We start from the raw sequence: 26,688 nt of genomic DNA on the forward strand, positions 1-26,688 counted from the left end.
GTAATAACAAACTTTATGAAGTGCCCAAGGTATGCAGAACATGCAAATAGAATGGGATAAAAGAGCCACAAATATAGAGAAAAGGTGGGGTTGAAATGAAATTGACTGAAAGAAAATAGTACCTTCTTTCGACTAAAGTCAATGGAGGTTTTATAAAGAAGAGATGGGATTTCAGGAAGTCATTGCGAGATGGATATAAGGACCCTTGTACTTAATTCAGAGAAAAAGGACTTCAGCTCTGTCAGTAGCATGATTTTGGACAACTTCTGTAGGCCTTAATGTCCTAATCTGTGAAATATAGAAAGGTTGGGTTAGATAATCTCTAAGGTATCTTCAGGTTTTAATCATGTATTTCCCATGATTCTATTTGGTAGTCAATGCTATTATACCTGGATGTAGTATGCTGGAAAAAGCAAAGAGGAGAATGGGGAGCACAGAAAAGGGAGACGATATAAAAATCATCATGAGGAGAACAGAGAATGGCAGGACAGTATGGGTGAGAAGGTCGGCAGGTGTGGTACTCAGTTATCTCATATAAAACCATGAAGTGGATAGAATAGAAGTCTGATCTAGTTTGAAGAGTAACTAAAAGTCACTTTTTCCTTGCTGTCTATGTTAAAGTTTATTTCTCTTCGGTAGTGTAAAGGTGTAACGATTGGAATGATGCCACCTGCTGGAGAATTACTGTAGGAAAGCTCCGCCATGAGGAGAAGGCGTCTGAGGGCAAGCCATGTGGCTTTTCTTTGGCATCAGGAAGTGAAGTTTGCTTGTGGGAGGAAGAAGGGGCGAGGCTAGCTCTCTCAATCATTTTTCTGGAGGACCTCAGGGGGGAGAGGAGCTGGAAACGTTGGCTTACTGAGATAGCTGAATCTGGGCCTCTTTCTCTTCACCAAATTCTTATTCTCCTTAATAAATGCTTAAAAGTCTAAACTCTTGCTAAAGCTTATAATTTATTGGCTACCACTCATTAGATATTTAAGACAGACTAGCTAGAATTTTAGCCCCTTAAAAAGGGAAAAAATGATTGCTCTCTTTTGTTCTGGATTCTTTTCTAGTGGCCTTTTCTCAAAGTATACTCAACCTGGGACTGGTCAGATATTAATATGTTTTCTACTATCATTCCATTTTTACAAATGCTTTCATGTTACTATATTTTTGTTAGTGTCACTGATGTCTGTTTTTTTCTCTACTACTCTTTTCCTGATATTCACCCCATCCTACCACAAAACCCTTTCTTTTAACATAGAAATAGAAGTAAAACAATTGTGTCCATATTTTGAGATATTATTGAAAATCATACACTATATCAAAGTCATATGTTGATAGATTTTATCTGTACAGTGACTAGACATTTCTCTCAAAATCCATGTACTTACAAAGATCCATTAAATAACTTTCTCTTCTATTTTGAGCAAATATTCTGTCTATTTCAGTGTAGTTCAGCTTCATAATGACCATCTGTATTTAGAAGATTCTAAGAGTTGCTGGTGGGAAGGACTGTCAGTTGCTCTTCCAAATCTCTTTCTATAGTAGTGTGCTTTATAAGATAGAAAAATAGCAGGCCTGAAGTATTTAAAAGAAAGCCTAAATAAATGTTTCTGGTATTTAAAAATATGTAAGAGTGCTGCACTTTATGTGGTAGATATTGGTGTAAAAGCATGTGAAGGATTACATCTTTTTTTTTTGTTTGTTTGTTTTGGTGAGGCAATTGGGGTTAAGTGACTTGCCCAGGGTCACACAGCTAGTAAGTGTTAAGTGTCTGAGGAGGGATTTGAACTCAGGTCCTCCTGATTCCAGGGCCAGTGCTCTATCTACTGCACCACCTAGCTGCCCCGAAGGATCACATCTTAATGTTTTTGTTGAAACTTACATGTCACCCTGAAATCAAATAAAAATTTAACTTTCAGAGTTTACCAGTGAAAGGCATTCTAAGGCAAATTCTTTGTGAAAATTACCCTTTTATCATATCTTTTTATAATTAATGGCCTTTCAATATATTAAACTCCTGTTTGTCCAGAATAATTGAATATTCTGGTTATTTAAATATGATTATATTGATATCACCAGACATAAACTACATATAACATCCATTTATAAAACTAAAACTACTCAAGCATAATTTAATCTTTTATTGATTTAGAAAGTTCTTAAGTTCTTGCAGTGTCTCAGGGTTGTCATCAGGGTTATCAATTTTTTTTTTTTGGTGGGGCAATGAGGGTTAAGTGACCTGCCCAGGGTCATACAGCTAATAAGTGTCATGTTTCTGAGAACAGATTTGAACTCAGGTCTTCCTGAATCCATGGTCAGTGCTTTATCCACTGTGCCACCTAGTTGCCCCTATCAATTATTTTTGTCAAAGGTCATACATGTAAAAAGTAGCCCTAAAAGAACCCTGTTTGCTTCCATATCTAAAAAAAGTCTAGGTTTCTGTAAGATGAAAGCAATTTGCTGAATACTTAAAAATTATAAATTTGTTTATTCATTCAAGAAATAATTATTAAAGGTCTAATATACACAGAGTCAACTCCTAGGAATTGAAGGAATTGTAAAGTTCAGTTTACGGCATGGTCTCTGTCCTCATGCAACTTCTAGTATAACAAGGGAAGATAAAAAGAGGTAACTGTAATATTCCCTATTGTATGATCAGTGTTATCAAGGGTTACCTCAGAAAAGTGCATTTTTAGGGGATGTCATTGTCAGATGGGGAGGAAGAGTAGCCAGGGAAAGCATCAACGAGGAAATGGTACTTGAACTGGTATATAAAAGATGAGCAGAAATTTAGCTGGTTAAGAGGGAGAGGGAAGGTTTTCCATGTGTAGGGGAACAAAGAAATAGAGTTGGGAGAGCACAGCACAATGTTCAGGAGGTGAGTGTGTCCTTTGGCTGAAGTATAAAGGTGTAAGTATCTAGTAATAGCAGAAGAAGATGGGAAAGTAGGCTGGTGAATGATACAGACCAAATATTCTTAACCTTCTTTTAATGTCATGGTCTGCTAAAGCCAATGGATCCCTTCACAGTATACACAATTCTTTTAAATACATAAAACTAAACTCAGGATTACAATTACATGTGTGTGTGTGTGTATGTTTAAACCAAGTTCACAGGCCCCAGGTTAAGAATTTTCATTTAGAGGACTTTGAATGCCAGAAAAAAAGGTGTGATAATTTGTCATTAATTTATTTTTACATCAAGTTATTTAGTTATCATCGCTCTTTCTTATAAAAGAATGGGAAAATCTATAAATCAATCATAAAATATATGGTAGCTATTCATATTTTCAAGTTGCTTGGAACACAGAGAAATGAGATTTCACTATATTCAGTTAACTTAAAGTGCACACCTGCACACATAAGCCAATCTTTTACAAAGGAATTGTTCATCTCCTGTATTTGGGGGTAATCAGATTTAAAGTGTGTAGAAACAATTCTTCACAAATGGAGATTGATAGTAGAAAACCTTATTTGTCACACTTAAACAGAGTGACATTTCTGTTCTTCCATTGGGGGCATCTTAACTGAGGGTAACCATCTGCCTGGTGTAAGACTTGAGTACACAGTGGTTTCATTCAGAGGATGGGTGGATGAGCTGGCAGTCCTCATTTAAAGTGGTAACATAAAATTGATTTGTCTCCAGACAGGCCTGGCTTTCGACACTCATGCAACAGATGGCTACGTAGTGCCCTTAACTTTGAGGTCTCCACACATCACAAACTGAGTATATTCCAATCCAAAAGCTGCTTTCTCATTGGAGAAAGACTCCCACCCTCCCTCCCATGCACAGATCTCTCTGATATTGGCATTTGGGGGATTTTATATGTTGCCAACATCCTTGGCTTGCACATACCAGAGGAAACATGGGCAAAAAATATGGTCTTTGTTTTTAGGCAAGTAACTGGTGCTTGAAAATTCATGAATAAAAGGAAGAAAGATTTTTCTTTTTAATTTAAATAAAGTTTAAGTAGGGATTTCTCCAACTTGAAGGATTAAATAAACCTTTGTATAACCCTCCATTCAGGTTATAAAATTGAATGGGAATAATAACTCGATTTAATGGGTCTTCTGTGGGGAAAAATACATATTTCCATATTCCATTGACAAGAGGCTGATTTTTCATGATCACTTTTGTTCTACCTTGTGAAAACTTGTATTCCTTTTCTACTATTGTAACTAAAATTAAATAACTCTTGTACCTGTCTCTACTGAAATATCCTTAAGCTTTTGTTTTGCAATTAAAAGTCACTGCCCCACCATTCCAGTTTCTGCTAAAACATATTAGCAAAACCAACTGGTAATTGACATTTTGCAGAATGGGAACTAAGATCTTAAAATAGGATTAGATATTTGTCATTTACCTTTGGTAGCACAAAAGTCAAGCGTCTTACTCTTTCACAATACAGTGCTGAAGAACTTTGGATTTGCATGAAAAAGGTGTGGTTAATAAGCCTGTCTTATATATAGTTCTTCAAAATAGAAGAATGTTAGAGGACCAGTGAACCCAAATGAAAAGAGATGATCAGACTCAAATACAAGTGTCATTAACAAACAAACAAACTCTTAGTTTCACTGATGTAGGGATCATAAAGATGGCAAAACCTACAGACCTGAAAATATTACGGCAGGCACCTCTTTCTACTCAACAACTTGTATTTGTTCCTCTATGTTAAACCAAGAGTGCCAGACAGAGAGAAAAAGACAGAGATGCACAGAGACAGAGATATTGGGAGAGACAGAGGATTCTAGGAAAAGCATTTGGAGCAAACAAAATGGTGGATATAGACAAGATCCAACTAATGTTCCTTTTTTCCCATAGAAATTATGGTTTAAAATAGTTTTGTAAAAGATTTATTTTTCAATAAAGGAATGGTTTGAGGGTATTATTTATGCTAAGACTTCTGGTTTGTTCTCATTAACTTCACAACCTATGTAAGAATACTATATTTTTCCTAAACAACTAACAGTTCAACAGTTGTTACAGTGTGTGTGTGTGTGTGTATACATATGTGAATTTTTTAAACTTTAGGAGATAAGGGCATCTTTTCCAGAAATGCAGGCCTATCTAGGATATTCTATATTTACATACTACATTCATAATTATAGTTTTGGACTGCCTGTCTCTGTACATATAACAGTAATAGTAATACCTGACATTCAGATAGCTCATTTGGATAGATTTTCTCTGTTTAGCTTTACAACACTTCAGTGAAATAGGAACTATAGAGATAATCATATCCTTTTATGAATAGGGAAGCTAAGGTTCACAGGGGTTAAGAACCCATAATTGCACAGCTTCCAAGTGGCTAAGATGAGATTTGAACTCAGTTCTTTCTAATTCAAAGACCCACACCCTGTATGCTACATTGCAATTTCCCAGTTCCTAATTTTATTGTACCTGTCTGCTATTTCACAAAATCAACCATTCAGTAATGTTGACACTTTAATAAAATAGTTATTTCAAAGTGATTGGCATCTTTCTGAAATGTAAACTTTAAAAAAGGTATAACTGGGATAGGAGGTAAGAACCATTAATTATATGCATGCATGCATGCACAATACACATGCACAAACGTATGCACATAATGTTAGCAGGGTTTTACACATCAGACATTTCTAATTTAAGTTAAATAATTCTTCTGCATAGCTCATTTAGAAATAGCCTGTCACTAGTCTATACCCCTTTTCTGTGTTTTGGATATAGATCAATTGATATTGTTACCAAAGGAATTAATATTCTTCCCTCAGTTTCTAGGTTTTTTAAAAAAATATGTCCCTTAGCATAATGTTTTTTTTTTCACATGGGTCAGATTCTCTTGGTGAATAATCTGGCCTTGACCTGCAGATCTTGTTCCAAAACAAGACAAAGCAAAATTAAAACAGCCCTTAGAAGGGGGAATAGAGTAACCATTGTCTCCTATTAAGCCCAGAGATGGCCACATAGTAATTATTTTATGACTTTTCCTGGTTTTCTTAATTAACACAAGTAATCTCATCATCACTCCACATTACTGGGCATGTAAGTACTCACTCTGTAGCTGATACCTTCCTGATAAAATGTCAGCAATACTCAAACTGATTAAAATGAAAGAATTCAATCAACTAGCATTTCATGTGCACTAAATGCCACTGCTCCTAAATGTGCTCTTCTTAGCACCAATTTTGTCCTTCTTAGTAGTGTTTGTGTACAGTACATACATACATATATGCATATATATGTACACAAACATATATACATATTTTAAATTTTATTTCCATGTGTGTTTGTGTATGTATGTAAATCTATGTTCATAGAAAAAGTCACAGAACCAGATTGCATGGCATAATATCCCATCTTTGTGGCTTCTTCGGTGATATCTTCTAGGAAATTGTTTTTAAAAGTTTCAGTTTAATAATAAGTACAAATGGGGGTACAGTTTTAGGGTACTTATTCCATAGACCAGATGAAACGAGATTGATGAATGTATTCAGACTATAATCATAGAGCTCACTGTGCTTGATTTAAGGAGTGGAATGTTGAATGTATGATAATAGTCCTAGACAAGGTTGACATCTTTAGCTTTAAAGTACAAAGGTTCAGCAAATTTTCCAGGATCTGACAGCTAATAAATAAATACTTGGGGTAGGGCTTGAACCAAGGTCCTCTTCCCCCTAAGTCCAGTGCTCTATCCACTGTGGCATACTGCATATTTTCTTCTCCCTCTTTAATGAATTGTTCTAGATGAATATGGCACATAGGCATCTCTTCCTGAATAACCTTAGTTCTAACTAAGGACTAACAACTCTGGAACAACCATTAATGATTTGGTAGTATTCAGTATTATTTATCTTCATCATAGTATTAATAGGTAACATGAATGAAATTATTTTGAGTTTATTTTAGAGCTGATCCAACTGATACCCAGAGACTTAAGGTCATACAATTAGCAATTTGGAAGGCCAGTAACACACCTAGAAGAGTCATTTGCTAATTCCTAATTCATGGCTCTCCTGGCTATGCTAGGTTACTTTTAGCTAAATAAAATTGGTGTATTCATTGTAATTGATAAATTCTGAAAATACATGTGGACTTCAATTTATGTACTAAATGATGTGGGGACCAATTTTTAATTGGGGAGTGTTAGCTAAGCGGCTTGCTGCAATATTGGGCAAGGAAGGCGACTGGCAGCCTCACTGAAAACAGAACAGGATTTATTTTTAACAAGAATGAACTTAAAAAAACCCCCCACAAACAGTATCAGTAGGATCAAGGGAAAGGAAATACAATGGGGAAAGGGAAATTATACAACCAGAAAAATACCACCACCCAGGAATCAGCTGAGAATACACAGCAGAGCTCCTGTTGCCTTCCAGCTTCCAGCCAGAATGCAAAAAAGAAAAAAAAAATCCTTCCTCCCCGCACACACCACACAGCCCCAAGCCAATTGGATGGCTGCTCTGACAGTCACATAACTGCCCTCACTAGGCTTCCAATCATTATAATTTTGCCAGGCCTGTGTAAGCATTGGCGAGTGGTGATGACGTGAGGTGCCAGCGCCATGGCAACAGTTACAACCAGTGGGTGGAGCACCGTGCAGTTTGTGAGCCCCAGGCCAGTGCGTGCTGAGGCATAAAAACCTCAAATAACAATTAATTCTTTACAATGAGTTGCTAACATATTGAATGCAAATAGAATTGTTATAAGTTGAGTACTGTAAATATATTCAAGGAGTTCAATCACAGGATATAAATTGTTATATTACAAATATGCTCTTTTAAAAATGTATATTTTCATACTTAATGCATCCAGCAATGTAACACATCACATTTTTTATGAATGGAACAGAATGTGCATTCTTTTATTTGTGGCTGGAATAGAAGCAGGGGAATAACTGGAGAAATCTATTTTTTTAAAAGATCAGTAAAATTTGCTAAACAAAGGAAAATTGAAACATGGTAAGCAAAGAAAAACAATTAGTTAAAAATATTTCTTCACCAATATAAAGCAAGAATCATGTGAGAAATAATTAATACTACTTTGTAACCATCTGATCAGGAGGGGAAGGTAAGTTTACATTTCATGAGATTCAAATGAAAACAAGTGCTATGTATATTTGTAAACAAACATTTTGTAAAACAAACAGGATCAAGGAGAACTTTGCCAAGGAGGGACTAACCCTGGAAATCTCAAACAAATGTAACAGTGTTCTGCAAGTGTTTCATTTTGTCTTTCCTGAAGAAAATGAACAATTATTCCCTGTCTTTTCTTCCTCCCAGGGAGAAGTTGGCTGTGGCTCGCCTGCAGCGGGAAGTTGCCCGAAGTAGAAGGGAAGGAACAATGGTAAGCCCTGACTATTCTCTTTCCCAATTCTGATGTGATGCTTCCCATTCAAGGGTTTGTGGCTTAGAAAACACTTTGTCTAATTAAGGAGAGCTCAGGAAATGATTTGTCTTGAGTCAGACTTGATGATGTTTTGGCAAATGGTGTGTTTATAATGTAGCTTAGACAATTCTGCCACCTTCCAAAAGAGTCAGCTCCTTTGGAAAGCCAGCCTCCATGCCCCCACACCCAGATTGTATGGTCATTTTGCCTTATTTTGTGATGGTCTATTGGATCCCGAGTCCACAAATTCTAGGAGCACTATGGTCAGAAATAAGCAATATCCAATTTCCAAATTAGGTTAATTTAACAATTGCTCATGCTTTCAGATTCCAATTGTTCAAGTTCAGAGAAGAGGGATGGGTAGGTATGTATGCAAAGAGTTAGTAATGTGCTTGAGAATGTTATAATCTTTCACTCTTCCTTACTCTCCATTATTTCAGTACTTTTTTCTTCCTCTGCCTCTTATGCCATTTAGATAACGGATGTTTCTTTGTTTTGAATTGCTCTAAAATCAATGAGGTTGTTTTGGTTCACAGAATCTTCACCTTATATCATGTCTTTTGCCAAAATAGCTGTTCATACACTAATAACATGAAAGATGTCCATCCTTGGAACTACAAAATATTCTTTTGTGAATTAACTGTTGCAGCTACCCCTGAGACTACAGACAAGGGGGCCTTTTTATTCCTTCCATATATAACAAAACTAAAGACTTTGAAAGTTTTTAAGGGTGAAATTCTTTTTTTAAAGTGATATTTTCTGGTCTTTAATGTCATAATCATGTGACTTCATGAATGCTGATTAGAAATCCACTATGTTTAAAAGGTGGGGATGAACTTGCCTGAATGCTAGAAAGCAAAGAACTAAAGCAAAAGGCCAAGTGCAGAGGTATAATTTTTTCCCCAAATTTTGGAGATATAGTGACCCATGGACAATGTTTATAGATGTGAATATGACCATATACACACAGAGATGTATAGAGGTTGGATGATAAACTGTTAGCAATGACATTCTTTAACAAAATTTTCTTTAATTAAATACTTTCTGTAAGACAAGAGTTGTGAATATAAAACAACAACCAAAATTTCTATTATCTTGGGAAAAAATGTTTTTAAAGTAGTGGGAGAGAATTTAAGCTAGTAAGTTGATTAATCATATATATTGCATGAGGGATGTTCAGATGGGAGTTTATATTTTAATGTCATAAGAAATATATCAAATCAGGCCATTATAATAATATATAAATATCATTATCACTCAAACCAGTCATTTATCTCCTTTGTATTTCATATTCCTCATCTTTAAAATGAAGAAATTACATTACATAACCTCTAAGGTTCCATCTGGCCCTACCATTGTATGGCTCTGAAAATCTCTTTTATTGAATAAGGTTTTATAGTCACTTACACTCAGTTATCAATGATGTGCAGCTTGTTCTGTCAATAACTAAAAACAACTAGAGAAGAGCATTCAATTCAGATAACCTATTCTTTGTGTTCATTAGAGATTCAAAGTCTCAGAACCAGCCTTGACAGTCTGGCTCTGACTTCTAGAGGGACTCAACCTAAACTGTGTTTGAGAAGTGGTGTCTGTCCATTCTTTTTTTTTTTTTTAAAGCATAGAGAGGAAAAAATACTTCCATTATTTTAATTGAAAAAGTTTCCTCCTACCACTTGAAAAGAAAATCTCACAAGAAATTAGGCATTTCAGTTTCTTATAAGTGAGAATCAAATTAAAAACAAACAAACAAAAAACAAAACTCTTCATTCTACCTCTGTACTGTATCTGGCTTGTTCCACCCTCATCTCCCCACTGCCATGATTAAATGTTTATTTCTCTTGTTTTTATCTTTAATTTTAAAAATATTTTGAGGCAAGTTCTTTATACCTTATATGTCTTTATGCTTTGTATGTCAAAATTGGTATCACTTATTAATAAGCCATTTGAATTTTTGGTTTTCTCCCCGAAGAAACTTTTTATCTATATAACTAGAAACATTTGTGCAAACATTCAAAGCCTACCTTTTAAAAATGTAACTTCCATCCAGTATTGAGTGTTGTACAGCAATAGATACTAAAATGGGAATGACTTGTTTTACGTTATCAATATTGTTGAAAGTGAGCCTTGGGGCAGCTAGGTTCTGCAGTGGATAAAGCACTGGCCCTGGATACAGGAGGACCTGAGTTCAAATCCAACCTCAGACACTTGACTCTGTGTGACCCTGGGCAAGTCACTTAACCCTCATTGCCTTGCCCCCCCCCAAAAAAAAAGAAAAGAAGGAAAGTGAACCTAGTAAGTATCCAGAAATGGCCATTGTTTCCCCTCCAGTATATTAATATACCCAATGCATCTGCTTCCATCTGTGATACAGCACAAATGCCTTAGCTGTACATTTCTGGTAATTAAGGTTAACTTAAAGATAATACCAGGTATATTAATTGCCCTGGAAGCTTGGAGCCATTCATACATATACACATAAACTATTATTTTTTACAGAACTGAATTCCACAGTAACATCATGTTGCTAAGCATTATAGAATTCATTTTCAATAGAAACATTGTCATCAACACAACATATTATGGGTCAAACCAAGTTTTTGTGGAATGGGTTAGGAACATGTAACATTTTTTCTTTTCTTTCTTTCTTTCTTTTTTTTTTTTTGGTGGGGCAATGAGGGTTAAGTGACTTCCCCAGGATCACACAGCCTGCAAGTGTCAAGTGTCTAAGTCCGGATTTGAACTTGGGTATTCCTAAATCCAAGGCCAGTGCTTCATCCACTGTGCCACCTAGATGACCCCATTCACATTTTCAAAACATTTTTACAGGATACTACATTTCTAAATTCCACAAATTCTTAGAAAACAATTTGTGTCAGATAGAAATGAATGGAAAAGTGTCATCATAGTGGGACTCATAACTCAGATGCATTCTTATCAGGGCTTGTTCTTGAGTAGATTCTGGTCAATGAAGCATTGGTGATTATTGTCAGAGAAGATATGATTATATAGGGTACTTGAGATGGGACCAATAAATAGCCTTCTGGTTGCTAATTAGTATTGGCACAGAAATCTGAAGAGTGGTAAGGAGGAATAATGAGTATTTAAGTTCATAAGTCTTTGAGTACTAGACACCAGAACAAGATAAACGGATCTTTATGTTTATCCTAGAAAGTGGGAGAGTAAGCCTAGGTGGGAATTTGTTAGCCTTAGAGGTCAAGTTTGGTGGACTGGGTGATGTAGATATAGATGATGAAGTATATTATGTAGAAATAGAAGATGGTACTTCCATTGTTAATGGTGAGTCAATATGTTTTCAACCTCAGGGAAGGCAAAAACTTTTTCCTTTCTTTTTTGGTTCTAGAAGTCAAATCTAATCCTGAAAGGGGCTCTGTGGTTGTCCATATGAGGGAGAACAGACTTCTAAATCCATCCAGGATTTACATCCAAGTAATCCTGCCTCTCTCTTTTCCCATAGTGATTCAGCTGAAGCCAACTGTTTGATCTGATTTATCATGCCCAGAATCCTGTTGATTCCAGACTTCTTAACTTCATGTTAATACAGTATCCCTTCTGTTTTTCTCAGGAATTCCTATGCTTTCTAAGTTACAGTATAGAGAAGAGGCAAAAACATGATGGAGTCCAGGTGCAGAGGCATAGAGAGCCAGAGGCATAGAGAAGAGACATGCATTTACCTTTCTTCTTGGTATTTTAGGGAACTCCCCAAATGTAAACCAACTGACTTGAAGTCTGTCAGAGTCCCAAAGAGAGATAGACAAAAGCACCTCAGGCTGAGTCCTCTTGAAGGTGATGGGATTATCTGGACAACATCCTGTTAGTACAAAAAGGCAACCATTCCCTGGCCACCAGAGAGCTCATGTTCCATGTGCAATGCCCCCACCATGACCACCCTGGCTTTGCTCTCCAAGTGTAGATCCCAGAAATCCAGGGTCTGCCCCCTTGGGGAGGGAGAAGAGCAGTGTACACCCTTCCCCCCCACACACACAATTCCAGTCAGGCCCTTGCTGTTCTCACTTAACCTCAGGTGTGTCTGCACTGATAATCCTAACTATCATGCACCAGGTGGGAGGTAGAAATTCAGGTGGGGCCTGAGACCCTGAGTTGGGAAGGGACAAGTGGGAGTTGGGAATGTATGGATGGTGGTGGATAGTGAAGGGCTGAAGAAAAGTTGATAGCTCCATAGAAGCAACCGTAAAAAGCTTGTGTTTATTGTTAGATATCTTTTGATCCAACTTTGTGTTGTGTTCAGCATTTCTCATACTTTTAGTCATGTTATACTCAGTTGGATAATCCATCTTAATCATCCTTTTGATATGCCTGATAAAAATGGAGAACTACTTACTACTGACCAGTTGCTTAAGATCACTTCTTATATATGAAGATTATTTATAATCACATGTATTTTCCCTTTCTTCCCCTGAATTAGAAAAGTAGTATAGAAGAAATGTGAGAAGAAATCTTTATAGGAGAGCTACATTTTCAAATAAAGGAAATACATTTACTATAAATACATTTCAATAAATACATTTTCAATAAATCAAAAATTCTGAATACCAAGGAAGTATAATGGATACCAAGTTAGTACACTAAGTTAGGAAAGTTATAGTTCACTAACAGCTCTGTTCTTCAAAATCTATGTGGCTTTATGCAAATCACTTAATATCACTGGACCTTTATTTTCTAATATTTAGCAAAATAGGATAATAATGTTAGTTTTACTTTCCTCATAATGCTGATATGAGACTCATGTGTGAATAAAGCAATAGGTATGAAAATGTTTTGGAAGTTATGAAACAAGTATACAAATGTAAGGTTTCATTATTTTGAAAAAAAGGAGAAAATTCAGCTAGAGAAAAGGTTTGAGTGAATACAAAAGGGAAAGTGAGAGAGAAGCTTTGAGAGATTTCTAGGGTGATATTGGAGTGAGGGAAAGAAATGTAAGGAATAGAGAAATTGTATAGGACTCTGGTAAGAGGTGTCATGTGAAGTGAATAAGGAAAAGGAAAGTGTTCTTGGGAATGGAAGAAGTTTAGGTTGCGTTTCTACAGTTTTTCCTACTAATCAATGCAGGGAAAACTAAAATATGTAGATATGAAAATTCCATGGTGATTGTCTTTTAAGAGTTATCATGTCTCCTATGTTAAATTGAATACAATTGGATATTTTCATAAATGGTTGATTATTGGGAAATGGATGTTTTCCACAATTGTGTAAGGGAGAGAATTATATTATATATCCACTTGCCAAGGATCTGGATAAACCTTTGTGCTATTGCATTCTAATGCAGTCAGTGACACTCTTGGTGTGATACTGATGTAATGTTAAACTATGAATAATTTGTTTGATAGGTTTAGGAATTTAAAGATAGTCAGTCCTACTATACAAAGTAACAACTCTCAATGATCATAAGATTAGAGCTGGAAAGAACCTTGGGAATCTTTAACTATTTGATCCAGCACATTTAATTTTACAGATGAGTAAATAGAGGAACAAAGAGATGGTGTGACTAGTAAAACCCAAGTTTGAAGTCAGGTCTCTGACTCCATATTTGGTATTTATTCCACAATATTTCATATACAATGGATGGAGCACTGGATCTGGAGTCAGAAAGACCTGATTTTAAAGCCAGTATTAGATACTTACTAGCTGTGAGATCCTTGGAAATCATTTAACCTCTGTCTGCTTCAGTTTCCTGATCTGTAAATTGGAGGCAATTATCTCTCAGGCTTGATGTGAGGATCAAATAAGATGATGTTTGCAAATCATTTTATCTACCTTAAACTGCTTTATAAGTGCTAGATGTTGTTATTATTGTTGCTATGATCAACAGTACTATTGCTGCAGCTGCTACTACTGTTGTTCTTTTTACCTTAATCTAGCATACAAGGGAGAAAAAATTTTTTTTTCTTTCTTTCCCCTTCTCACATTGATATGGTAGAGGCTGATTGGATAAAGAACTGGCCTTCAATTAAGGAATAAATACATTCGAGTCCTGTCTCTGATACATATTGCCTATATGATCCACCAAGTCACTTAACATCTCATTGCTCTAGGTAAGCCTCTAACATTATAAGCTGCTGTGCACTGATAGAGGGAGTTTCCTTTGTGGGCTTTCTCTACACTAATGAATTCAAAAGTCTAGTCCAAAGAAAAAAATAGATAGATTGATGAAAGGGGTAGGGATAGGGACTGAACCTTTGATCTCAATGGTAGTATTATTAAAGAGATTGGTGTAGTTATCACCATGGACCAGGGGAACATATAGAACTTGTAAGTATTCTTTTTCCTCAAATAGTATTTAGGTATGTTTCTATGCTACTGTGTCTTATCATAAAAAGGCCTTTGTATTACCAAAAGATTCACTTGCACTTTGGGCCAGTTATATACTGCATTAATAGAATTCTTCATAGAAACAATCAAAGTGCTTGGATTGTACCTTACAGGAAAAAAATAGAAATTTAGCCCATTTAAATTAAAGCAGGAATTTAGGAAAATAAAAAGTATTTTTAAAAGTATACATTTTTAAAATTTATTTTTAATTTTTTTTGTGAGGCAATTGGGGTTAAGTGACTTGCCTAGGGTCACACAGCTAGTAAGTGTTAAGTCTGAGGCCGAATTTGAACTCAGGTCCTCCTGACTCCAGGGCTGGTGCTCTATCCACTGTACCACCTAGCTGCCTCAAAAGTATACCGTTTTAAACAAAGGTGTCATGGATTTTTGAATGGTCATCTTTATTTTGGATACTCTAATAAGATTGCCAATAAGGAGAAGTAATGTAGTAAATAAAGAACTGACCTTATTGTCGATAAGACCTTTGTTGAAATCTTGCCTCTGACCAGCATTAATTGGGACAGTGTGTGAGTCATTTAACCTCTTTGTGCCTCAGATGATTCTCTAACTGATATTAGAATTTGAGGAATGATGAGGAGAGGGAATTGACAGATTGTGTAACTAACTGGACTAGTTCTCAGGGCAGATAGTTTGCAAATGGGAAAAGAAAGCATGGAGTAGGAATGAACAGAATCAGAGTTTAGAAGCAAGTTACCAGTGAGTTCCCAACAAGCAAAGGTAGTAGGATTTTCCATAGCAGGTGTTACCAATACCCTGTGAAACTACTAGTTTGAATCCCCCCCTTCCCTGTGTTTCTAAAGTTCTGTAAGGTTACAAAATACTTTTTAAACAAGTCAGTTCAATTCAACAAACATTTATTTCATAATCTGCACTGGAAATACAAAAATAATTCAGAACCAGACATCCAGAACTTTACAATCCAATAGGACATTATATGCATATATACATACAACATGTAAACATATAAACAAGTACAAAGGAGAAAGATTCGTACAAAGGAGAGATCCAGACAAATGCCTTAATACAGTTTGAGGAAGGGAAGATGCCTTTCGGCTCATAGGATCAGGGTCTTATGTCTGAAAAACCTGCTAATAGACATCTGGATGGCTAAGATGTAATGTTTACACAGCTGTCTGCTCTAGTAATCTATAAGAATTGTTGGAGGGACTATGGGTTGGAGAAGGAGAAAGAGGAGAAGGGACTTTGCATACATGTGATGTGAGCATGAGGGTGTGACAAATATGTGCCCTGATAATCTGGCAGTCCCTAGAGAGAGGGTTTGGGAGTCGATGAGAGGGACAATGGAAAGAGGGGGACGTGGATTGGCAGAAATGGACATGCTTTGTAGGTATATTGAGGCTTGAGACTGTAGCTTTGCCCTCTCTAAAAGTAATGTCAGCATTGGAGAAACAATGAAAAAAAGACCACGACAGATTGTCTAACTAATTGAACTGAGATGTTGAAAATAGGAAGATACAGCATTCATTAGAATGACTAGACTCAGGGTCTAGATGTGAGTATAATTAATGGCAAATGAGAAGTACTTGTGAGTGTGTGCCAATATTGCAAGGGTGGTTTCATGGGGAAAATGGCACCTTGAGCTGTGACTCAAAAGAAGAATGGGTTTGGAACATGTTGAGATGAGGAGGGAGTGTACCTCAGGCATGGAGGAAAGTGGGTGTGACTTCACAGAAGAGGAAGACCTCAGTCCAAGCTTGGAAACAATGAGTAATGCTGAGTGCATGAAGAGGGATAGTGGGAAATAAGGAAGGAATGGTGCATGGTACATTGGAGGTACATTGTGGAAGGTCTCAAGTGCTACAAAATATGTACTTTATTCTGAAGACATTTGGAAGCCTCAGTTTTCTAATCTTTATAATGAAAGTTTGGACTGGACAGCTTCATTCTCTTTCTAAACCTATGATCCTAACAAGGCACCAAAGGATTTTGAGCAGTGAAGTAGAAAGGTCATGTCTATCAGATTATTTTAGGCAGCTGTATGATGTATGCATTGAGGATCAGAAAAAAAAATCTTAAGGCAGAGAGATCCTTTAGAAAATCATTTTAAGAGTCTCATCTTAGAGAAAATGAGGACCACAACTAAAAAGGTCATTGTATGATTAGAGAGAAGGAATAGGTGTAGAAGTTATAGAATCAGAATCTTCGCAACTGCTTGTGTGTGGAGGATGGGGGAGAGGGGTTGAGAGTAAATTGGCAGTCAAAGTGGACGGTTTACTTTCAAATCTGCGTAACTGAGAGGATGATGGTGCTATTAACAGGAGGGATGAAGTTTGGGAAGAAGAGCAAATTTAGGGGGAAATGATTCATTCAAATATGAATATTGTACATTCAAACTCCTGGTGGTATACCCAGATAAAGATGTCCATTATGTAGATGGAAATGGGTTTCAGATTGTTAGAAGAAAGCTTGACATAGACTTCTGAGTTATCTATGTATATCAATGGCAATTGAAGTGATAGAGGAGACACAGAGAGACAGGCAGACAGACAGAGAGAGAGAGAGAGAAAGAGAGACACAGAGAGACAGAGAGAAACAGAGAGAAACAGAGAGAGACACAGATAGGGAGAAGTCAGTTCTAAATTATACTTCCTCCAGTGTCCTGGAACATTATATTTGCCCAACAGGATTCAGTCATAGTAAGACATTCACTGATATGACAGTAGTAAGGAAATGAATCTATTTGTCCTTGACTTATGGAGTCAATCTCATTACTTTACAAATTCACACATATCAAGAGCAAGCAGCATTCTGTTTTTATATGAATATTTTCCTTCGAAAATTTTAACCTTCATAACCAGATCCAATCCTCCTTTGATTATGTGATTAGTTGAATGAATACTAACTAGAATCTAAAGCTAGAAAGGAATTCAAAGTTCTTCTAGTCAGTCTCTCATTTTATAGATGAGCTTACTGAAGCCTAAGGAAGTTAGCTAAATGTCTTGCACAATGTCACACAGTAAGTGCCTGAGCCAGAATTCTAACCCAAGAATTTTGACTTCCAATCTAGAGTACTTTCCACTATGCTACACTGATAAATGGATAATTTAAGTATCCATGATATGGTTCATATGAGCTCTCCTTACACTGAAGCATATTGCAACCCCTTTAAGTCTTGGTACACACTCCTTAAAAGTTGATTTCAAAAGAGAAATCCATCACCCATTGTCCAACTTTCTAGTAATGAGCCTTTCTAAGCATAGCTGGACTGGTTCCAGAGTGACAGATGCACACCTCATTACTGGACTTCTTTATGTGAAATCTTTCCAGTTTAGTAGTAGCTTTCAGAGCTTGTGTTCCCCAATACAGTTATCAGATGCATTTTCACATTCCTTGGTGAAGTAAAAAAGTAGGGTTTTATTAGAGTTTAGTGAAATTAGAATCTAAAATTAATGTGACTGTGTGAAGAGGATTTTACACTAAGTAAGTCCTTTTCTTACATTTCCTGAAAGATGTCATTTTCAGTAAAGCTAATTCATGATGATCCAAGTTAAGGAAAATTTGAGAGTGCTTAGCTTAATGGAACCTATAAACTATAAGCTCACTTTGGCTTAAGGTTTTAGTTTCTTTTTCCTTTGTCTCCATCCCACCTCTAAACACTAGACATTTAACAGTAACAAAATAAAAAAAAAAAGAATGAACAGAATTGTGTATCCACTGGCCTCCCATCTGAAAAAAAAGGTACTGATCAACAGTTAGAATGCTATAAGATAAACATTTGGAAAACACCACATGGAAAATCCATACCCTGTAAAGAAAGTGCTCAAATGTTTGAGTCAATTGTTGTTTGATTTTTCCCATTCAACTATCTCTTTAGTCACTAAAAATTTATTTCTGATATAGTAGACAAATACTCATTACGGGGAGTTAAAACCTAGGTTCTAGGCTACTGACTAGCAGTGCTATGTGACCTTGGAGAAGTTAGTATGCTTTATTCTCTGGCTCTCAGATACTTAATTTATAAAATAATACTAGGTTAAATTACCTCTAAGGATAATTACAGAAAGAATAGTATAGCATATTACCTAGAGGAGTAACCTTAGAATCAGAAATATCTTCTATTAAATCTTGCCTTTGACACATACATCATACAAATGCCCTGGACAATTCTCTAAAGTGATAAAATATGGAAGAGTGGAACAACCCCAAACAGTGGTAATAAATGTATCCTTGTACCTCTATAAAAAAGGTCTCTAATAGAGGACCCAAATGATCTGTCTTTTACTCTGTGATGTTCAGTTGTTTTTTTCATGATTTGGGTGAATGCATATAAGGTGATATACTTATAAAATTTTTATCATATTTTCTAAAGACTCATAGCTGGGAGGGATAGCTAGAACATTGGAGTACAGATTAGAACCTAAAACATTTTCAACAGGCTGGAGTGATGAGGGTGAATCTAATAAAATAATTTTCAATAGGTATTAAAAGAAAATCTTATGTTTAGGTTAAAAATATAAACTGTTCAAATATAAGATGAGGAAGGAATATCTAAATACAATGATATCAAACACAAACAGCAATAGGACCACTATTCTGTACATAAGAATCTCTGTGTGCTACAGATTAACAGTGTTAAAATGTAATATTTTCTATGTTTTATTGTACTTTATTTTGTTAAGTATTTACCAATTACATTTAATTGTTTTTATTATACTTGGGAGTATTATAGGCTACATAATTGAAACTCTGTTGTAGACAGTGATTTAGGTGGAAAAGACCCAGGCATGTTAATGAGTTAAAAGTATGACACTGGCATCCCTCAGATTATCTCTAACTGTCATAGAAGCTTGGACATCAATTGGGATGGGCGTTTAGTACTGTTCAGAGCAGTATTGTGTTTATGCTTCCAAAGTTGTAATAACTGTGGCTAGAGTTTCTTTCTTAGCCCTAAAGATTTATACTCTGGGTAATTTTTAAGATGGTGTAGAGAGGTTTGGGGGAGAGTGGAATCTCAAAAGAATACTCCTGATTTTGGATGCAGTCCATATTGAGCTATTGACATGTAATGTCTCTCCTGCCCCTCATCCAGGCTAAGAAAGAAACACAGAGGCTAACTGGACTCTTCCAGTTCTGGAGAATCTGTAGTCCACATCTGGGTATTTTGATGGTCCCTATTTAATGAGTTACTTGAAAGTGTGCTTCTTTTCAGTAGTGTTCAGAATAGCCTTGGGAGAACTAACAAAGCCTCTTTTGTGATTTCTCCTCTTTGGTTCTTATAATCTTCTAGGATTTAGGGGTGTTTAATATTTTTTCAACTAACAAGCTTTTCTTTTCTCTTTCCCTCAATTCCCACTTAATTGAACAACAACAAACCATAACAAATATGCATGGTCAAGCAAAACAAATTTCTCCATCGCCCAGGTTCTAAAATATATCTTAATCTGAATTGATTCTAATATATTTCTGTCAGAAAGTGGGTAGCATGTTTCATTTTTAATCTTTGAGATTTATAGTTTGACATTTGATTGATCAGAATTCCTCAATCTTTAAATTGGCTTTCTCAAAAAAGTTTTGAATAAGTTGTTCCCCAGATTCTGCTTACTTCACTATGTATCAGTTCAAAGAAATTGATTCTTTGAAACCATCAATTGGCTCAAAGTGTGTGTGTGTGTGTGTGTGTGTGTGTATTGAGCAATGATATCCTTTTCATGCATATAATGTAATTTGTTTAGACATTCTTTCAATAGATGGACTCCCCCATAATTTCAAATTTTTGGTACTACAAAAAGAGCTACTGTAAATATTTTTATACATATCAAATATTTTCTTCTTTCTTTGATCTATTTTGGGCAACAGATCTAATAGTACTATGCATGTGTTAAGTGATATATAAAACTTTGTATTTTTAGATATAGTTCTATATTGCTTTCCTGAGTGGCTATACCAATTCACAGTTCTACCAGTAGTCCATTAGTGTGAGTGTTTTCCCACAGTCCTATCAGTTGTCATGTTGCTTTTTTTGTAATTTTTGTCAAATTTGATAGGAGTGAGATAGAAACTTTTAGTTGCTTTAATTTGCATTTCTTTACATTTTATATGGCTTCTGATAGCTTGCATTGCATTCTTTGAAAACTGCCTGTTTATATCCTTTGACTATTTATTAGGCAGTAGCTCCTGTTTTTAAAAAATTCAAAGTAGTTCTTTATGTATCTCAGATGCCTAGAGAAACTTGCTGCAAAGCTTTTCCCCAGTTACCTATTTTCTTTTTCATTTCAACTGTGCTAAAATTGGTCCTTTTATCTTCTGTGTTCCTCTCTATTCTTTATTTGATCATGAACTCTTCACCATAGATTCAAAAGATAATTTCTTACTTACTCCTCTAATTTAATATGTGACATTTTATATCTATTTCCTGGAGCCATTTGGAGCTTTTCTTGGTTTATGGTGTGAATATACTAATCTATAACTTATTTCTTCCAGAATGCTTTACAATTTTTCTAGTAGTTTGAAGCATGTGTTCTCAGAGGTCTATGTTCATAAGAACCAGTCTAAATAGATCATTTGACAGGGACCACTATGGTGTTTGACCATTAGGCTTCTAATGGTTGGAGCTGTAAGCTTCTAAAGCAGCCATAGGTATACTCTATTTTTAAAAGTCACTTGTATGTTACTGGGCTACTGTTGCTATATGTCGCTATTAAATTGATGGCTTAGCGTCCTGTGCTAAGTCAACATTTCTTGGATCCATCATTCAGGAGGAATTTCCTGAACAAGATGGACTACTATTGGATATAGTCTCAGTTAATTCTCTTTTTCTTCCTTTTTCCATCATCCTCTATGATATTTTGGCTGGCAGGCCAAGAAACACTGAATGTATTGCAATGTTAGATGATCCTTAACATCCACATAATACAAGGAAGCCACTGTGTGCAAGGGACTTCCGATCTCTTAGCTATTTTTATTTACATGCTGGAAACCAATGGCAACATTGGAAATACCATTATTTATTTGGTGGATCGCACTGTTCCTGGTGCTTCTCTAGGCTCTCATAACAGATTCATGCCTAGAAAGACTTTATTAACTGCTCTTGATATTATCCCCCTTCCATTTTAAGGTGTTCTATTTTTTCTTGAATGTTTTTGTTATTTGTATTAAGCTCTGCTTATAACTCCTTGGTTTAGTTGTAGAATGTTCCTGCTAGAATGCAATCTTCTACTTTTTAAATTATTAAAATTCATTTTACTTTATTATTGTTTTCCATGATTAACCACTTTATTTTAAAGATATTTTAAAAAATAGGTTGGCTTAAAACAGTACCTTAAGCAATCAAGATATATATGTATATGAAATAAGAGATTGGATAGTCTCATTGTAGTCTGCTCTAGTCATATAATATTTAAATTATCAAATTTAGTCCTAGTCAACAATATTTAGGAAGAAAATTGACATACCATAGTGTATCCAGAATAGGTTCCCTAGGATAATAAGAGAACTGGAGATGATCCCATATAAGCACCTGTAGCAGAAACTGAGATATTTTAACATTTTGGCAAATGGGAGTGTTTGAACTGGCTTAGTTGGAGATAGGACCAATGGAGGGAAAATATTGCTTAAAATAAGGAAAACTTTCTTTTCTTTTCTTTTTCTTTCTTTCTTTTTTTTTTTTTTTTGCTGGGCAATGGGGCTTAAGTGACTTGCCCAGGGTCACACAGCTAGTAAGTGTCAAGTGTCTGAGGCCAGATTTGAACTCAGGTACTCCTGAATCCAGGGCCAGTGCTTTATCCACTGCACCACTTAGCTGCCCTCAGGAAAACTTTCTAATGAACTGAGCTGTTCAGAAACATGGAGTTGAATTATTTAAGTGAAGAATCAATTATTAGAAGCATTATAGATGCAATTTATGCTTCAAATAGGAGTCCTGTGATATGGTTTCTGAGGTCCCTTTCAGTGCCAAGTTTCTGTTATTCCAATTATACTCCTAATTATATACTCCTTATAGATTAGAAAACCAAAAAAGACATGTTTGTTGACCTGTTGATACCCAGTAAACCATATATGAAAGCTTTTGAGAAGAGCATGATGTTCTTGAGGAGTCAGGGGCAGGAGAGAACATTTACTTTTGGGGTCCTTAGAGAAATTTTCTTATAGATGAAATTTGATCTGGGCCTTCATGTATGAGAAGGACATTCATGGATTCAATTTGTGTGAATGGAGAGGACATCATTCTAAGCAGAGGAATTATCTAAAGCAGTTGTTTGAAAACCTCTTTATGGCAACATGAGTTACTCCCCATTTCTGACTCTATATAGCTTTTTACTGTTTGTGTCTGGAGATCTTGCCGGGATTTTTGAGTGCTTTTTTTTAACAGGGTTGCACAGGGATGTCCCTGCCCACCAATTCTCTTGGATGGAATACTTCTATTTTAGGTTCCAGCTTACTTTAGTGTCTTCTGAATGACAAATATCTTTCAGATAATGTGGCAGAAAGTCCCTCTATTTATTTGCATATATTCATTGATGGTCAAAAATAGCAGGTTTGGAAATCTGGCTTTAATAACTACTCCACGTGTCATCTTCAGCAGGACATATCCTCTCTCTGTATCTTAGTTTCCTCATCTATAAAATGAAGGTGTCAGACTATCCCCAAGGTATCTTACATCTCTGAATATTTCGACCCTAAGATGTGTGCTCCAGACCTCAGATGCATCTTTGATCCCTGATCCCCATTCTTGCTCACCACAGTCAGTTACTACATTGTAAGAGAAACAAGGAAACAGACACTTATTAGCATCTGCTGTGTGCCAGGGACTGTAATAGGTGATTTACAAATGTTCTCTCAATTGATTTTCATAACAACCCTGGGTGGTATACAATTATCATTCCTATTTTACAGTTGAGAAAACTGAAGAAGACAGATGTCAAGTAAATTGCTCAGGATCACACAGCTAGTATTGGAGGCCAGATATAAACTCAGGTCTTCTTGATTCTAGGCCCAGTGCTCTATCTACACTACCTACTACCCTACATGTAGCATTTTAATGAGTCCTTCGAAATGTGCTTCACATCTATTCATATTTTTTTATATTCCTGCTACCACCATATGAATAAATGCCCTTATTACATCATTTTAACCACATCATTGATTTTGTTAATATATGAATCTTTCTAAGAGGAATGTCCTTTCCCAATGTAGGTTGGTATCTTCTTTATGACTTAAATTCTTAGAGAATTAGAGGTGGGTTATGAAGAAGAGAAAGACTGAGAAGTTAAATGCCTTGCTTAGAGTTGCATAACCAGAGGCAAGATGTGTATCCAGGTCTTCTTGACTCTGAAGCTAACTCACTATTGGGAGGACCTAAAATGAAGAGAAGGTCTTCTGAGTTGCTGGATCTAAAAACTTCATGAAATTTTCCATCCATATACACTGGATATACACTGCCATAACCCCTTATTTCCATTTGTTGTTCTCTATTCAGCCATATTCACAATTCAAGCCAAGGGGTTTTTCAGAAAAGATCACCGTTTTTGTTGTCTACCATGTCAGAGAGAATGGGGCATGAAGTATGTGCTAGTGACCAAATGTTGGCTGATCAAGTTTTAATTTGTGCAGGCACACAAATATGATACATTCAGGGGAAAATACCTACTGTTTGTATCGGGAATAATGTTTGGAGAATGATGCATATTTTGTCTTCCTTATTTTTAAGCTAATTCTTACTCATATTCACTGAAATCTTGATAGATGTAAGTCCATTTTATTTTTTGAAATGTTTTGAACTGTCATTCTTGAGGTAATATTACACATTAAGGAATGCTTTTATTTATTTATTTTAAAGGAATATTAAAGAAATATTCTTGAATTTAACTGAGGAAAAGCAAATTTTCAGTCAGAATATTTTGTTAAGTTTTAAAGTGTGAAAATGGTTGTGAATTCAGGATGTTGGAAACATTTATCTCAGTAATTTTAAAAATCTGAATATTATTTTTGATGGCATGATTGTGTAGACACTGCAAATCCAGAAGATAATAGCAATGAGTAAACCTGGAAATTAGCACACTTCATTCAAATGCATGTACAATTTCAAAGGTTCTTAAAAAGATATTTCTGTGTAATTAATAAGAAAGGAAAGGTTCCATCCATTACTTCTACATCCTCACCTCTCCCACCCCGAATCATTCTCATCATTAAAACAATTCTTTGACTTGTTTAAAAATAAATCATAATATCCAAGCAATTTGTTTATTAAGGTTAACATGATAAGACATGGCCTTTCATGTTTACATGAGTTTCACTTGCGGAGGCCAAAGACTTTGATTTGCTGTGTTACCTGCTGTGGCTTAAGTGATGCAAAATGATTATTGTGGCTTCCTTGGAGTGGAAGCCTATTTCACACCTGCACCCTTTTGTTAGGGGCACACCATGAGAACTGGATGTGAGGTCCCCAGAGAATAGACTTACACCCTCAGTAATCCTTCTCCACTAGATTGATTTATGAACATATCAGGCTCTTTGTTAGCATGCAACACCCTAATTAATTTAAAGCCCTCTATGGAGAAATTAAACTCCTAGTTAAGATTTTCAACAGGCTCAGATGGTGCTAATAATGGGAAAGCAAGTTATATTAATGGGCTTCAACATGGTCACAGCATTAGTGCTTTACAAAGAGCCTGGGGTATGTGGAAGTGTAGACGTTTCCCTGAAATAAAGGATGGGCCCAACAGTAAATCACCCAGTTGTTACTCTTAACTCAATTGTTTATCATTTAGGTTCCAGCTTCCCATCTGTTTGTGCATGTGTATGTATGTGAGTGAGCACATGAACACGTGCATGCTCACTATTATGTGTATGTGTATCCTAGGGACCCTCAAATCTGTTGGAGTTATATAAAGCTCTAACAAAAGCTTTTGTGACTCATGAATCAGTTACTTGAGCTTGAAAATGTTTAACTGGCTGTGTTTTATTTTGCCTCAAAAAGACAATTCTCGGTCCAGTTCATAGCAGCAAAAATCAAGGCAATTCTGGAAGTGTTCTGAATCTCTGCAAAAGACCAAAATCACTGGAAATCTTCCAAAAATCTTGTTTCTTTGAAAATGTTCTATACATGCACTAGTGTACCTTAGCATCAGTAAAGTAAAATCATCTTCAAGATATACATTTCTTTCCTCTCCCACTCCCTCCCCCTATTCTGATTTCCATAGCTTAGACAAATATATCATTGGAGAAGGAAAGAATTCTTTACTTGCTGTGCTCATTCTCAACCCTTTCTTTCCACCTCTATTCTCAAAACACTCTCCTCCATATGGAAGGACAGACAGTGTGGCTTCAACCCAAGTTGCTCACGATAATTCCCTCCCCCACGTCCCCTTTAATAATCTTAGAGTTCTTCCAAACACTGTGGTCAGCCAGCGGAGATCAAGCATGTGGCATCTGGGACATTCTGGTTCTCCACTAGGGAGTACACTGTCTGCAGTCCTCCTTGAACTTAAATCTCATGCATGGAAGCACAATTCACAGCCTTCAGCTTGGGAACACTTTTATCTAGAAGTGATAAATCTGTACAGTAGCCTCCAGCAAGTGGCAAGACTGGCAATGTAGAAGCATTGGGGTCATTCAAAAATGGATGTTATTTAGCAATAAATGAAGTGTTAAAAGATGAAACTCGAGAGTGTAAATGGCTCTTCTAGTCTCTAACCATTTCTTATGTCTCTGCAGTAATGAAGCTAACTATTTGTACTTAATTAAGAAATGGCACAGGCTGTACATCATCCCTGCATCATTAATGTTTCCTGACTTGAAGTTCATACTAAAATTTATTTTTAATTTAGATATTGAAGTATCACTTTTTAAAGTTTTTTTTTTGGCATTTGGAGAGTGTAGTAGTGAGCTCTTATGTATCTAGGGCTCTTCCTTTCATTTTAGACCAAGAAATTTTTTTTCAAGTCAATGGGAAGCTTGCCTCCATAAGACTTAGATGATTAAAAATGTTAGAAAATGGAATATATTGAT

The 26,688-nt window shown here is 35.9% G+C and overlaps 1 protein-coding gene across 1 annotated transcript in view; it reads left to right on the forward strand.

Annotated features, from left to right (window-relative positions):
* Positions 1-26,688, forward strand: part of NCKAP5 (NCK associated protein 5) — a 1,132,898-nt gene that overhangs the window by 522,579 nt on the left and 583,631 nt on the right. The window contains 1 exon segment of the mRNA XM_043991612.1: positions 8,247-8,310. Coding sequence (XP_043847547.1) covers positions 8,247-8,310 — 64 coding nt within the window.

Source organism: Dromiciops gliroides, chromosome 3, assembly GCF_019393635.1.
Source record: "Dromiciops gliroides isolate mDroGli1 chromosome 3, mDroGli1.pri, whole genome shotgun sequence".
Taxonomy (NCBI): Eukaryota; Metazoa; Chordata; class Mammalia; order Microbiotheria; family Microbiotheriidae; genus Dromiciops; species Dromiciops gliroides.